Source organism: Rutidosis leptorrhynchoides, chromosome 6, assembly GCF_046630445.1.
Source record: "Rutidosis leptorrhynchoides isolate AG116_Rl617_1_P2 chromosome 6, CSIRO_AGI_Rlap_v1, whole genome shotgun sequence".
In the NCBI taxonomy this organism is placed as follows: Eukaryota; Viridiplantae; Streptophyta; class Magnoliopsida; order Asterales; family Asteraceae; genus Rutidosis; species Rutidosis leptorrhynchoides.
In genome coordinates, this window is record NC_092338.1 from 311,662,501 (window position 1) to 311,679,238 (window position 16,738).

A 16,738-nucleotide genomic window follows, 5' to 3' on the forward strand; every position below is an offset into this window, starting at 1 on the left:
TATGTCTTAAAAATTATTTATTTTAAACCTAAACAAAATATTCTTAGGGGACTTTTTGTGAGACAGATGGAGTAATAAAGATGAAACCAATTATGTTAATATATTAAATATTGTATAATAATAATAATAATAATAATAATAATAATAATAATAATAATAATAATAATAATAATAATAATAATAATAATAATAATAATAATAATAATAATAATAATAATATATTTACATACTATATATTTATATTTTTATATTATACTCTGTATATATATGAATCAGAATTTGTTTTGAATCAAAATAAAAACCTTGGTTTGATATATTACTTTAACTAGTTTTATGAGCCCGTCCGTTGGGCGGAAATTGTAAATTTAGTTTTAAAATTCTTAGTATTGACGATAATTACATATGTTATCGATCAAATGTAGACTATAATTAAGAACATAAAATCGTAAATAAAATAGACTTGTTACATGATAATCCTTTATGGAAGAGTATGTGCTTTGCATGATATTTTTAAACTAAACAAAAAAAAGTTCAATACAATGAAACAAATGTACATTGCGTACATTAAATGCAATCCGTAATTGAAATACAATTAATAGATGTGAAGGACTAATATATTAGGAAAATACAATCACATATATTACATGTAATCCGTAATTGAAATATGATTAATAGATAAGAAGGACTAATATTTTAGGTAAATGCAATCCGTATATAAAATGAAATTCTTATATCAAATTATTCTGAATTAAATATAATAACATCTATTAGTTAATAGATAATAATAGATGAGAAGAACTGATAGAATGACGTGTGGTAGAAATAAATAAGGAGTTGACATGTCAGCATATTGCACACGCTTTATGAGCTCGTGCGTTGAACGACTTATAAATTGGTTTTCGATAATGTTATCATTGATATTAATTAGCTATATAATACTATCACAATGAAAAAAGTATTTCAATTATCTTTCAATTAGAATGGTCTTTAGTATATGAGCCCGCCGTGTAGGTAATTAAAAATTATAGTAAAAATTAAGTCGCTCTTAGAAAAAAAATCATAAAATAATATATACGGAGTAATTGAAATCCTTCACTATGATAAATGCAATTTACTAATTAAATAGAAAAAACTTTTCGATTATCCTCACATGTACTGTTTAAAGCTCGTAAGTAATAATTAAATGCGGTCCAATATATATCTAAAATCTAAAAAATTTGTAACTTCCATATTTAAATTTTCTTCGGAGTATATCATCACAGATAAGATTTCAATCAATATATAGACTTCAACATATAAGATTATTATACTATATATAATTTATATAAGTTTCCATATCTAAAATGAATACGTAGTATATTATTTAATATTATTTTATATATTAATAATAGAGAAAAAAACTAACAAAAATTGTTGAAGTGACAAGTGGCGAAATTTAATTTAATTATGTTTTTATATTATTTTTTATTTTACATATTAAATTATGTTTAATTTAATTTTGACCTAATCTTTTTAAGATCTAGTTAATTATTTAATTGATTTTTTTAATAATAAAACGACACGTAAGATTCCGTATTTGGTTAGGATTGATTAATAGAATGACACGTAGGATTAACTTAATTCAGATTAATGAGAGAGTGACACGTATGATTAATTTAATTCGGATTAATGAGAGAGAGACACGTAGGATTAAAGGGGTGCGCTTTATATATATGTATAGATAGATAGATGTATAGATGTATAGATGTATGGATTAACGAAATATTTACGCATAATATATAATTTTTTTTTTCTCGTCTTAGAAAATGTCCCTTTCTTCGGGGCTACATGTAAATACCTTTCAGTAGAGACCAAAGAAAGTAACTTTTTTTTTACTTATATACAAAAATTAATGGACAACGTAAACTACGTGTTTCGTGTCAAAATTTAAGAAAATAACAGTTTTTTTTTTTTCTTTCTTAAAAATTTAAAATGCAAAATCTTAATCACGGAAACTATATGGTTGATTTTGTAAATTTGTAAAGTAGAAAGGAGACGGTCATTATTTAAGTGAAGAAAAGAATTATATAAGGTGGCAAACTTTGATTAACATGTTGCCATCATTATCGGTTGATATATCAGTTGATATAAAACTTAGGTAACTATATAATGTTGTCAACACGGAGTGTTCTGATACATGAAAGTTGTCATATTCTTGTAATGATAATGTATTAATTTTAATTGTAAAGTGTATAAGGAGTAAAGAGAAGACATATTGAACATTTTAAAGGGGTCGAAGTCTTGTGTTATGTACCATCATTAACATTAACATTTGTACTAACGAATAAAAATTCAATAAAAACAAATCAGAAATCTAATCAAACAAGACCATAAACAATGGGGAATAATTGTACTTAGATGTTTTTTAACTGTTTGATGGACAATAAAATTGAAACGTAAATAGCAATAGTGTAGTAATGAAAAAGATAAGAGAGAGTAATAGTATAGTAATGATTAGATAAAAAGTTATTGTGGTAAGAAAAAAGCGTCATTCAATTCAAATTCTATAAATTCGTATTTCGTATGTGATTATTAGTCCAATAAATAGGGAAATGGTATTCTAAAAACAAACCTCTAGGTATGAACATTGTAAAAGGAAGGAGGTAAGTGACAAATGAAATTTTGTCATCATGTGCAATGCACATGGGTGATGGAAGGCCAAGAACCAAATGGGTGTTTACACCTAGGTCATCATGCCATTTTCACCATCATAAAGGGTTGGTTGTTTGGACCATTGTGTCTCACATGGGTAGGATTTGCCCCCACCCACCCCATGTGTTATCATATCCTTCACACTCCTAACTCAAAAAATGTATCATTTCTATTTCTATTAATGTTTATGGCAAAAAAATGGAGTATCTCATTTTTGTTACTATTTATTGATAAAATGTTCAATATTCATATAAGAGGATATTACTATGTCAATGTATAAGATTACTCTTACCACATAGGTATCATGCGAGTTTCTTTTTATTTAGCGACTATTTGTCTACATCTTCATCACCATTACAATGATGCATAAAAGGAATAAACACACAAAGTGACAAGTGACCAAAAATTTTACCCAATGTGTTTCAAGCATAATCTGAAAAGGCCTAAACTAACAAAAAGAATCACCCTCGGCGTGTTTGCAAGTCCGTCTTGAAATCAGCTCGAGAATTACAACTTTGTCACCATACGGATAAACAGATAAAAAATTTCTAGCACATGCTACCCTGCTACCCAGGGGAGAACGGTATTTACATGCTACCCTGCTACCCAGGGGAGAACGGTATTTTTTTACTCAGATATACGTAGCCTAACCAAGTTATCTCGTGACGGTTTCCAAACCCTTTTTCCTAATCACATGTTGCTAGTGAGGTTTAACTCCACCTTTTGTGATCAAATCAGGACAAATCAGGCTTCAACCACTAAGCCATCTCTACTATCTTGAGATGGTTGAACTAAACATGAAGCCTTAACATATGTCGTGACATACACGAAACAAGTCATAAAATCTAAAAATGGTGATCTTTAACACGCATTTGCTTCATGAACACCATCCAAAATCCCATATTGTTTTTGTACATACATTCAACTCCTACGACTACAATAACTTCATGATCTATGTATATTTCTAAACAGTTTCCATCTTTTCCCTAACACCCTTCAGAACATTGTTCCTAATCAACAAAACTACAATTATGCATTTAATTAGATTGTATTCCTGCACATAATCACTAACGTATAACAATATCTCTAAATTTCAGTTTTAACCGAAATTTGAGACACTTCTTTATCAGCAAAATGTAGAAGCCTTCTAAGTCTAAGCACCATATCACAATGAAACGGAAGCGACGTTCGTCTTTCAAGATACGCCGGACTCACCGTCATCCACGACAACGCATGTAGTTCAGCCGCCACACGTTCCAAAATCAAATGATTCTCTATTCCCGCTTTCTTCATTTTTTCATTGTTATTAATGTTACTATTATTGTTACTGTTACCTCCGTAGTAATCAACAAGTCCAACGGAGATAACGGAAGGCCATTCATCTTTGAAGTTGCTTCTAGAATCTTTCCTCATAGACGGAACGGCTTTCGAGACAACGAAACCCGTAGAAATCGGGATAGCGGAACCCTTGCTGTGAAGGAGATGTGCTAACGGTGGTGATTCGGAGGTCAGGCAGGTAGGGAGTTGGAGAGGGTTCGGGGGAAGGAAACGCATGCTAGGTGACGGTACGAATATGTAGGATGCCAATGCAGATCCGAGAGATTTTACGGGTGTAAACCCTTCTACGTAACAAGACGGCCCCATTATTCCGCTACCTTGAGTTGTGCCTGTTGTATAAAGATTCCAAAGTACACGATTTAGACCAGTTTGTACTTGCGAATGGGTTCATTGGGTTATGTTTGATTCTTCAAATGAGCAAAAAATATGAAACTTAAGCGAAAACGGGTCGAATGGGTTGAAACTCAAAATTATCCCAATTTGTATACTTTGATGCTTAAGAGCCCTTGAAGATAAAGTTGGCATGGTGTAATTGTATTTAAAAGTTAATAGCTTGATAAAAACCTATTGCGACCCAATCACCCAAACAACACAGGGCGACCCGAAACAAAAACTACCTGTTTTGACTAAATTTAAAAATATACCACAAAGGGTATAAAGGAAATAAATCTAACCTGGAGAAGAATCGGCTTGATAAACTAACTGCACTGAATGATCAACAGAAACCGATACAAAAGTAATGCTTTGGACCCATTGGAGCAAACCTTTCGAGTTGTCCATCGGAATATGACCGCCACTGCTAAGTTGCTTTCTACCTGCGGGCCCACCTTTCATAAAGGTGGAACTTTTGGTGTGGTTCGGTAAGTTTCTTTCTTGATGCATACTCATTTCCTGTTGTTGCAACGAACCACCATTGCTGCTAGCAGGAATTCCGTCAGGTACCGATCGCCGAAGCTGCAAAGACCACTTTTTTACTTCCGATCCGCCAATCGAATAAAGCGCTTTCTGCCATTCTGCAAACAAGAAATAATAATAATAATAATTAAGATGGGAAATTTGAAAGGGAAAACTACTTGATCAAGACTTCTCAAAACTTAAACGTAGTAAGTTAATAAATCATCCAACTTTTTTACAAAATACCATCAAATCCTCACAAAAAAAATCGTGAATTTGAGTCGGTATTGTGAAGGAAAAAGTCAATATGTTTGCATAAATGGGCACTTTTGAAAAAAAAAAAGACAAAAGAAGTCAATTTTGCACACCAAAAAAATGGAAATAGTAAGTCAAACATCAGAAAAAGTTTGTTATATAACTTCTGGAAAAAATGTTGATAGAGTAATTTTCCATTTCCAAAACGGAAAGAAAAAGGAGAAATCAATGTATACCCTGGCACTCAAGCTCAAAAAAGGATCCAATGCGTGTGATAACAAAATCTCGAGGCCTAGCGGTGCTTGTATCAGGAGAACACGCCTGAAGTATCTGACAACCTTGCTGTAAAATTTGAACAAAAAGGAACTGCAGTCCTTTTGTGTCTTGTCTACTACTGATTCCACCGAAAGGAAACGTACAGCTATCAAGCAGTTCGCCTCTCGAATCGGTCCATATGCAAACAAGCCAACGCCAATCTTCAGTCCATCCATAACAGCAATGTAAACTCGGGGGTGGTTTCTGATGGGTCGACCCAAACCCATCGTCCAATCCATCCATACCCGTATCAGAACTTGTACCGTCATCTGATAAAAGCTTTAACGATTCAAGTGACACACCTCGGTCCGATGAACCGGGTTCTGCGAGAATAAAAAGCGGCTCGAACATGTATTTTAACTCATCTTGAAGAAGATATTCACCCGTTCGATTCGACATTTGCCATGAGTTATCCCATTCACCCTCTCGGGGGCCCATGCGGGGCCCAACAGAATCTTTCCACATCGAATGAGAGTTCATTTGCATCATACTCAAATGAGATTGAGATTGAGATTGAGATCGACCCGCCATCGAAACGGTCGGGACACCATCATTAGAAGATGCTCGGGAAATTTTACGTGCTTTGTTGTAGACCGTAAAAGCGATCTCTTTGAGGATAATAGGCTCGTTAAGAGACGGACTAGTCACCCTAAAGATCGCATCAACACTTACGATCTGTAGCACCAATTTAGGGATGCTAAAACCAGAAATTGTAACAACGTTTGATATTGATGCTTCATCAACTGCCGTAGAGCAACTTAACGCTTTCCCGACTTGATTTTGCATTGCGAATCTTCTTTCTTTATCTGAAGACGGGAAGATGGCGGAACCGACAGCTACACACGATTCGACAACAGTCTTTAGAACAGCAACCGGCTCGGGAAACGGGCACACCACATAGATAACCTTGAAAACCAAATTCAAAAACTTATATTATTGCTAAATTTTAGTCAAATTATTCAATGAAAATAACATGATAAACACAGTGCAACAACACCTATACCCCCATTTTCCAATCCTGTCCTTCAAAAGTCAAATCAAATTTGTATTCTTTTATCTTCAAGTGTTTTTATCAAACGAACACTCCACAATCGTCAATCAATTTTCCATTTACAAAAATACAAAGTTTTAAAGTACTTTGATATCAATTTTTATAAAGAAAATAGTTTTTAAGCATTAAAAAACTCAATTCATTTAAACAAAATTTGTTTCTCCAATAGCAATTTATGCATTTTGAGGCATACATATTTTTTAATTAAAACGAATAAAAAGCATAGTTAAAAAAACATAGCAAAAAAATGGTAGAAAATATAATTTGCAACAAAACTAACTGACTAAAAATGTGATGAAGATAAATATAGACTTACTGTACAAGGAGTGCTATTTCCTTCTTTGGAGTTAGGCGAAAAACAGGATCCGAGTTTTAGGGCTTTTAATACTTTCGAGAGGGATTTCAAGAAGCTTGTTAAATCCCATCCATTCGATAAAGAAAGAAAGTAATCACTAATGGACCCCACCAAAGACGCACTATCGCTTTCAATTTTCATTGATTGTGGGCAATCAAGTAACACAAAACCAGGAGACCATTTCCCAGAATCCTTAGCTGTTTGGTTGCCCAAATTTTGAGGTGAATGAGTTCCTAATTTGCATGTTTCGTACACTGCAAGAAATGATATGTTGTAGACGTTAAAAATCTAGTTTAATGCATAGTTCCGATTAGTAAATGAATAAAAATTGAAATAAAAAGTTTTAAATAAGGCATACCTGTATCGAGTTGCTGGAAAAAATCTGCAGCAGCGGTTGTAAGGGGATCAATGTCTGGACATACGACACAATAATTCATCTGCATAATCACATGAAGGATGGGTTAACAATAACATGTCCTGTAACATGTGTGTCAAGTTTATAACTTAGATGTGGCAATTTCAACCCATTTAATATAAATGAGTTAGTTTGGGTTTGTGTTTAGCTCAAATGGATCAAATAACTATAATAATTGAATTATAGGGGGATGGATTGTTCTCATACTCGTTTATTTCAATGAGAATGTTTCTCTAATCATAATTAACACATTCAAATTTTTTTTAAAAATAGTCATAACAGAGTTTGCAAGTCAGCCCAGATATAACCCATTTCAACCCGAACACATTTTGCTATTTTAACCCTAACCCAATTTTCCCAATATCAATAGTGATTTTCTCACATGTTTCTGCATAGCGTAAGGTTCAAACGGAGCTTTTTCCCAGTGTTGAAGAGAGGTAGCAGAGGTCTTTAACCAATCATCCTGATACCTGTGGCATAAATCACATAACGATATAGGTGAAATCGGCATTTAAATCCCCTAGTAATTTTTATCAACATTGAAATTTTGAATGTTTTACTAGTTACATAGTGTAGGTTAACTAGACTTAATACCCTAATTCCCTTTAAATAGACGTAACCAAGCTAACATAAATTTCTTAATTTTGAAATATGTATTATTATCATACTCATAAAAGTGTATAAGTTTCTAGAAAAAAATGGGGAGCCGACGAGCGGTTTTTGTCAGTGTTACCATATTAGTAGTAATTGTAGTTCATAGCCGTAAATTAAAAATAGTTTTTCAAAGTAAGTACTTTTCTGAGAGAGAAAAATACTACACAACACACAATAGACATTATAATGCAAATAATTCATATAAAGCCAACAAAACGTATCATCGAATCTATACCCGACAAGAATAGCAGGAACGGGAACTACAAGAAGTGCAGGCCGGAGTCCAAGTTGCTGCTCTGACTCGGTTAAGTCATCCACACGATTTCCATCTGCATCAATCAATACACAATTATCTTTACACAAAATCGTGTTTAAATGCTGCACTTCTTCCGTTTGAAGTTGACATAATCAAATAATTATAATTTTTGTGTGTTTAGGAACCTGATTATTAGAAAAGCTACAGAGCTGAAAGAGGTTAACTACACAAATATTATTAGCCTTCTGTAATCAATTGCGCTGGAGACATTGAAAAGCCAATTTTGTGATTTTGAAGTTATGATCTACATCAGATTACTTTGTCTTCTCAGCTTAAAATAGTATAAATTGGGCGGCAAACGAGTCAAGTTTGAACTTAAAAACCGAACTTGAAATACATAATAAGCTTTTTTAAGCCTTATGTGTGTGTATATATCATTTGGATATAAATTTTCAAATCTAATTATTAGTATGTATATGTATATGATATTGGTAGTCTTTTCTACGTGGTTTGTATCTCTGATATTATATTTTTAGACGATCTTTTAAATGATTATGAAATAGAATTTGATTTGTACATAAATGTAAAAAAGGTTAAATTAAAGGGGGAAAACATATAGATATTTGAGCTTTTCTAGTCCGACTCAAGCCATATTAAGTCCTTCTCGAACCGAGCCGGAGATTACATCTTGATGGCTCTTCGAGCTATTGAGATGACCTCGAGCCCTATAAGCTAGAGCTCGGCTCGTTTGTAGCCGTAAAATAACAATATTTTACGTTAGGTTACCTTTGCTAAGACAAGATGTGGATCCGCCAGCAGACAGAGACGGACTTATCGGTTCAACTGAAGAATCATTTATGCTTGCAGATGAGTCAGCATAAAATCCATCACTTCGACCTTTGCACCAATCAGTGACAGTTAATGGCCCATCAAACGTACCAAAAGCCGATTTCAATGCAGATTTTACGTCTGACTGTAGCAAAGTAATAGCATTCGATGCATGCACCTGAAACCCAACAGTAATAAGGTTACTAAAAAAAATACATGCACCGCGCGCACACACACACGCAGATGTTAGCGATAAAGTTCAGAAGTGGTTATGCGTTATGATAGTGAATTTCAGAAACATTAAGCGAGAAAGTAATACTAAAGAAAGCTTACATCAGCAGAAAGCGGGTCCGCTAGTTCCACACCCGCAATATCAAGAGAATGACAAGAAGCCAAAACCCCACCACAACCTGCATGAACCGAAGACGGCCCACACGAAAACCCGCGCCTCCACTGCTCCTGCATTGCCAGCCAACCGTAAGGACCGTCCCCATAATCCGCATCTAACGTCACATCGACAAAAGACGTTGCTTGTTGGAAAAGCAACGTCATCCCATCAAGAAGCTCCATAAGTGGTTGCCTTTGACCATAAGTCAACATCCCTTCCTCATTAAACGAATTATGAGGTAGCGAACCAAATGGTTCCATATTCGGCATCATCGGTTTCGAACCTTTCGTAACACCAACCGTTCGCCAAACACCGACAGGCGAATTAAGCGAGCCATCAAGCATCCCGGTGTCTAAATCGCCCGCAATTCTTACGGGTATCATTTCTTTTTTCTTTATATCATATTTACTCGATATATTATCCGTTAACATGTTCGATTCGTTATGCATTGGATATAAAACGTTGTTTCCCGATAATCTATTCATTCCATTCATTCCGGCTGGTAATGAGCTGGCGGGAGTTAATAGTGCATGTCGTATTCTACACATAAAGGCTTGAAATGTAATGCACTCGAGTTCATTTGCAATAGCCGTTTTTGATGATATGACAAAATTTTCTGTTCCCGTTGTCTTATTACGAGCAGACGGCTTCGGGCCCGTATTGGAAGAATTAAAGTCAGACAGTGTTGACGGAGCAACATCTTCAATAACATTATCATGAGCTGATGGTTTTTCGTCTTTTATACTTTTTCCGCTTTCGATATGAGTGTAGTTTTTTCTCCATTGAAGCAAAGAATATTTGTCCTTAGAATTTGCACCGACGCTTGGTTTTTCATCAGATACATCATGTCGAGTAGGCGGTACGGCTGAGTAAACATAGCTATTTGAGCTTGAATTTGCGCTATCAACACTTCGAGATTTCGGAACATACGGGCTTTTGATAACAGATGATAGCAAGTCGGTTGTCGGCTTTTCAACTGCTCCGTATTCAGTAGCGAAAGTCATCAAGGCTTCGGCTTTTATCAAATAATCGAACTCGGTGTTGTTAGCCGGTGGATTGTAGTTCATTGATCCGGAAGAAATGGCATCTTTAGTAACTTCTTCATTTTTGCTCATTGATTCTTCAACAACCGTAGATGGCGGATTAAAGCTCTCGAAAGACGAAAACCCGAGCGGTAAAATCATTGGGTCGGTGGCATCCATCATCCCGGTAAACGGGCTACTACTCGCATCTCCACCTTCAGTTGGTGAAAACATGGGAGTTTGAGACTCCTCGGTCCCTGGTGGCTTTTAGCCGTATAGAAAATATCAAATTAATTTACCATAAGAATATTTTGATGTAATGTGGTAGTCACACACACACACACACACAAAAAGAAAAACTTAAATTGAGGGAATTCGTAATTTGTTATTACCTCCCCAAATGGCAAAGCGTCGTTTTCAAAGAAGTCGCCGAAATCTCCGAATTCTGAGAGAAGTGCTTGAATATCCATGCCCATACCTCGGTCATCATCATCCCAATCCCACTGAGACCCTCCCTCTTCATTGTTGACTTCCATTGACCCGAATTCTTGTCCGTCAATCACTACACCACCCGGACCATACGAGTCAATCATCCCGGTTCGCGATCGCTTACTACCCTGCACAATGTATACAAGCAATATCAAATGATAATTTTGACCCATTTTATCTAACTAGTCAAATGTGAGCAAAGATACATGATTGTACTGGAAATTACTCGGTTACAACATCACATGACAATTTTGACCCATTTTATCTAACGAGTCAAATGTGAACTAAGATTCTGCAAACTGCCATAATTTCACATAATAGCTTCCTATTTCGCATAAACATTCTGCAAACTGCCATAATTTCACAAGATTTGCAAGAAAAATTTGATAAAATGATCACTAAAACGGTATGAAAATACAACATATGCAACAAAAATTTGGTTTATTGCAAGAAATAAGTCGATTCGTAAAAGTCAAACTTCACAACTATCGACTAGTTTTTTCATAAAATGATCATAAAAGCTTCATAAAATGACGTCACATAATCTTGTGTTATCTTACGAAAATAAATTATGTCATTTATAAAGTGGCCTATAAGTAAGTAATTTTCACATAATTATACCATTTTGGCGCCGTCAATACGCATTTGATCTGCAGACGTTACGCCAGACTTTATGCATGATAGAGAATCTGCATCAGCCTCGAGATTGTCTACATCCCCAATCATCCTATAATCACTGTCACTAGACGTAGTCGAGCTATTGCTACTACTATTACTATTCCCGCTACTATTGTAACCATGTTGAGACCGCATATCATGCCATGATCCATCCATTATCATGCCATTATCGCTGCAAGCAAACAAGCAAAACAACCATAAAAACATATGCAAGTGCTGAAGGGCAAACTTGACCCACAACTCTATTGTATGTATCTAAAATAAAAGATGTATCAAGCTATCGATATTGCTATATGTATCCGGTATATTTTGCTATAATGTGGCAGCTATATAAGTTGCCAACACATCATCTAAACCGGGAAGTAGTACCATGTCACCGGTTTACAAGTTATAAAAGTGAGAGGGGTACCGGTTTACGAGTTATAAGAGGTCAATACGAATAGCAGGAAATTCAATACATGCGATATAAACTTTAACACATTCAAAAAATTAAACATCTCAAACGGATAGACTTACCCCTGCATAGAGAATGATGAATCAGACAACGATGGCCCCATCCAATTTTGCAGCCAAAATCTGTAAGAAATGAAAATGTCACGATTACGTAACGTATCTATTTCTATTTTGAAGATAAAAAAGAAGAAAAAGAACAAATGAGATGCCTTTTAAGAGATGATCTGGCAGACGACGTTTGCACGGCGGGTACAAGGACTGCCTCAGCTGGATATATGAACGCTTTTTCATATATCGATTCGGACTTCAGATCATTCTTATTTGAATCTGATGTCAGCGGTTTTTCACTTTCCGCACCCTCACAACCGAGAGTTACTTCGAGATAACAGTTTTGTCCTCTTAATTGACAACCCGAACTTTGCGAAATTTGGTACGGAAGACCAACAATTCCGTTTGAAGTCTTAAACTTCCCAGAACTGTTTAACCATTTTACAAACAACATAAAAAATTAAAAATAAAAATAAAATTTGTGACCGTTATTTTTTAAGAACTAATAAAGTTATTGATTAGTAACTAAGGTAATACCCTCCACCTGAAATATAATTGCTTCACGAGATCACCGGGACAAAATCCCGTAAGTTTGCCGCGCATTCCATGAGGTGACACAATAACTGCAGAAGCAAACACGAGAACAATCAATATTGACTAGATACAAAAAGTCAAACTTCATTAAGAATAATGGCGAGGACCAAGTAAACGTAAAATGACCTGGTAGCTTGTCACCGGAATGACTAGATGTGCGTTTTAAGATGGCCTCCATGTCACTGTTTAAAAGTGACCGCACATGTCTGAAATCAATAAAAGTTACCATTAACAACATATTTAGAGTTTGATTTATAGGTTACATGTAATCATCAGAAAAATAAAGGAACAAATTGACAAACTTTGCAGATATTATAACATGAACGAATACGCCCTCATCCGTTGCGGTAAAGATGAATTCAAGCACTGGTTGGCCTCTCCTATTAAAGTCAAAAAGTCAAAACGCCAACGTGTGTATATACTATATACATGAAGCCAAAAGAATTAGCATTAACATTATCAATTATTTTGCGCACCTGAACAATTCTCCTTGTGAAGATGGATGGTATCTCGAAAATACATCCCCAAATCTCATATATGAAAGTCCTACTAAAGCTCTGTTGACAGTTATTAAAAATAATACTAAGTTTATTAAATAGTTGTTTTATTTATGATCAAGATATTAGCTAGCAATGAAACAGGTAAGAAAAAATTATTCAAACCCGATCGACACTATAGTTGTTATAGGTGCGGCTTAAAGGCCTAAGCCTTGGGGTTTTTTTTACGTTGACCACACTCCATTTTGGTTCTCATACTGTTTTAGTGTACTTGGATCAAATTTGGGCCGATTAAAAAGCACGAAATCATCATATACCGGTATGTGTAATAAAATAAACAGCCTTAAAACTTATTATTCTACCCTGTCAAAACGCTTTTAGAACGACGCGCCTCACATTCATGAGGCGCCTCAGGCCCAGGACCAATTTGTGCAATTGTGCACTTGTGCCGCTATTAACTTCGATGCCGACACACAATTTTGTCTTATGCTAAATAAAATGAGTAAAAAAGGCACAAGAGAGAAACCTTTCAATACAATTCCGTAAAGCTTGAGAAAGTGCAGCTGCTACCTCTTCCGAATCCCCAGGTGCCAACCATACTCCAGATGCAAGCACTGCAACAAATTACAAACAATTTAAAAAAGTATATAAATAATAAATAAACCAGAACTACAATATTGCTAAAATGATATTACTGCAAGTCTTATAGCGTACCTCTTAGTTTAGATATGGCAGCTTTGGCCTTATCGGGGACAGATAAATGGCGGCCCGGGATAAAAATCCATAGCTTAATTTTCTCATCTGTAAAGAGTAATAGGTTAAAAATTATGTTGGAAAAAGAAATAAGGTGCAGAAAAGTGAAGACATTTTCCAAAAAATCAAATAAAATTACGATGGTACTACACTTTCAATAACTTCAATTTATAGTTTTCAACTATTTTTAACCTAAAGTGAAAAATGAAAATTGCAGACAAATAATAGGGAAAAATTTTCTGCAACCTTAATTCTTGAAATGGTAATGAAGAGTCAAACATTTACCAGGGTTATGTACGCCTTGAGATGGATCCCATGGGCCAACAAAAGAATTACTCCATGTGCTAAGAAAACCGTCTTTTTGCAACTGCAGATGCGATGAAAGCACCACTTGGGCACCAGCATCTCGTTGATTCGACTTTAAACTGTCCAAAACATCAAAATTAAATTAATAAATAATAAACAAACATCTGACCCAGTGGAGTACATGGGTCAAAATTGGCACCTCCGGTAAGATACAAAATGTACAGTAAGCAAAAGATTCTTAATTTTTGATAGACTACAAAATTAACAATAGGAAACCTTCTATCGGTTAGGTTGGGATCGGATTCATTCGGGAGATACTGGAACCATGACACTTGATGTAGACCGCCCTTCAAAAAGTCAAAGAAAACATATAATAATAATAATAATAATGATAATAATATCATATGGATAACAAGGGGGCAAGTCTGTCTATAAGTTAATATCCAACGTTAATTCAAGCATTTTTAATCTTTGTTTTGATGATGATCACGAGCACAAGTACTTATACTATTAGTAAACTTGTAAGTTTATAAACCTACATTTATCTAGCAAACAATCAAAACTCAAAAAGCGTCAAATACAAAATTCATTTTCTAAACAGTCTCTCTATGGCTCGAGCTGCGGTCAAGCCACAGGTCGACTGCAGACGGGTACTGCAGGTCTCAAACAAAATGACTATTATTCATTAGTTTTACCAAACGAGGTTGATATGCTTGGTGCTTTACAAACAAGGATTTAGATTCAAAATGAAAGAAAAACATTTTCATTACTTAAACCTTTTAAGGTTTAAATTTGTGAATACATAGCAACATATAACATGATAGCCGAAAAAACTAGAATAATATATTAAAACAAAACAATAGCAAAGGGAAGAAACATACGATTTTAAAGACATTTGTCCACATCACTAATGTACTTAAACGCCCCCACAAACTTCAAATCCAGTCAAAACTTCATAGACATTATTGAAAGCCACATACGTATCTTCATTCAGCTAAACCAGTACATGCCTTATCCTACAATCGAACAATCCAAGTCAAATGTACATAACTAGTAGCTGATATAACATAATCCTAAACAGGTATATTTAAATTTAAATTGAAAAAATATATATACTGTAAGGGATCATAATCAATGTATAGCTAGCTCTAGTAACTTCAAATCTAATTTGATTCATGCACAATCCAACTACTAATTTACTATAAAAAATATACAACCCAATAGAGCCTGCAAAAATTCTTTAAATAATAAATACTAACATAGCCCTCAAACTCTGAACATTCATTCATACATCAAAAACTAAAACTAATTTTAATTTCAATTTCAATCCAACAATAAAATAAACAACATTCTTTCTAACTGCATCATACTAACAAAAGGGGTTTCTTCAATTTCAACTGCAGATACATATATGTATATATAATTAAACAATATTTTGCTAAAAAATCACGTAACCTAAATTCAGAGAAACAAGACTTTTGAGCTCTAATTGCAAAAAAAGGTGAAATTTTTGGGGAAATTGCAAGTGGGTTTTACAATTGAGACTCACCGAGTGATAGAATAGATCTGTAATGTGTGAATTATGTGAAATAATCAGGTATCTTGATCAAGAAACGAACAGAAGACAAACCCTTTAATTAAAGATTTGATTTTTAGTGAAGAATAATTTAGGGTTTTACGAGTTATGAGAATCTTGTCAAGAATCGATCCTTGAATTTTAATTTAACAACTTTTGTATAATCTTTCTTTTTTGGGGTCTTTGATTTTGTGGTTTATGGCTTGTTTTTAGTCAGTCGTCAAGCTGGCGATGTTGTTGTACCCAGGGGTGTTACAACACTTCTTGACCCATATTTTTAATTTTCCTTTTTTTTAATTATTAATTATTTTAGTTAACTTTCAACTCTTAAAATCAATCTAAAACAAATTAGAAGTCGAGTTTGTTAGTTGATAAACGACATTAAGTAATAATTAACTTGTTATAACGATGACAAGTTTACTTAAGTAGAAGCTTATAATATAAGCTTGTAAGTTTACAATTCTTCACATCACAACATGTAACCAAGTACCAACATTGACTATAGAGTAAATAATGAGGGAGCATAGAAATAGTAAGAGAACACTAGAAATTAGAATTCTAATCTCAACCACAGATACAAGCATGTACTGAAGAGAATTAGATGATTTAAGATTTATATGAGATCAGGCGTAGGGGCTTATTGTTTAGCGGTATGTGAAGATGTTGGTGATTTTAGTGTCATCGGTCATTTGTGTGATAAAGTGATTTACTTGAGACAAATGAATTTCTAGTTAATCCTTATAACAAGTTAGGAGAGTGTGGAGTACACGCTTGTTTAAGCTTACTATAGTCAACTAATTGAAATGTTGTGTTTGTTAGTTGGTGTCTTTTTGGGCAAAAGACACAACTAATCATGAAATGGTGGAAAATTTAATGAAATGG

At 34.4% G+C, this 16,738-nt stretch overlaps 1 protein-coding gene across 2 annotated transcripts; it reads right to left on the reverse strand.

Moving 5' to 3' along the window:
- Positions 1–3,532: 3,532 nt before the first annotated feature.
- Positions 3,533–16,059, reverse strand: LOC139856072 (mediator of RNA polymerase II transcription subunit 13). Of its 2 annotated transcripts, XM_071845306.1 has the most exons (23): positions 15,830–16,059; positions 15,162–15,296; positions 14,557–14,627; positions 14,260–14,399; positions 13,936–14,022; positions 13,748–13,835; positions 13,201–13,281; positions 13,027–13,104; positions 12,851–12,930; positions 12,675–12,753; positions 12,292–12,558; positions 12,146–12,205; positions 11,573–11,801; positions 10,855–11,079; positions 9,386–10,726; positions 9,011–9,230; positions 8,204–8,297; positions 7,697–7,784; positions 7,258–7,336; positions 6,861–7,153; positions 5,415–6,399; positions 4,704–5,042; positions 3,533–4,358 (listed from the first exon to the last, which is right to left on the reverse strand). In XM_071845306.1, the coding sequence occupies exons 2-23, from the start codon at positions 15,183–15,185 to the stop codon at positions 3,778–3,780; spliced, it is 5,529 nt and encodes a 1,842-aa protein (XP_071701407.1). In that variant the 5' UTR covers positions 15,186–15,296; positions 15,830–16,059; the 3' UTR covers positions 3,533–3,777. The 2 variants fall into 2 exon arrangements, with proteins under 2 accessions (XP_071701407.1, XP_071701408.1); XM_071845307.1 differs by lacking the exon at positions 14,557–14,627 and having other exon boundaries at positions 15,830–15,841.
- Positions 16,060–16,738: the final 679 nt, after the last annotated feature.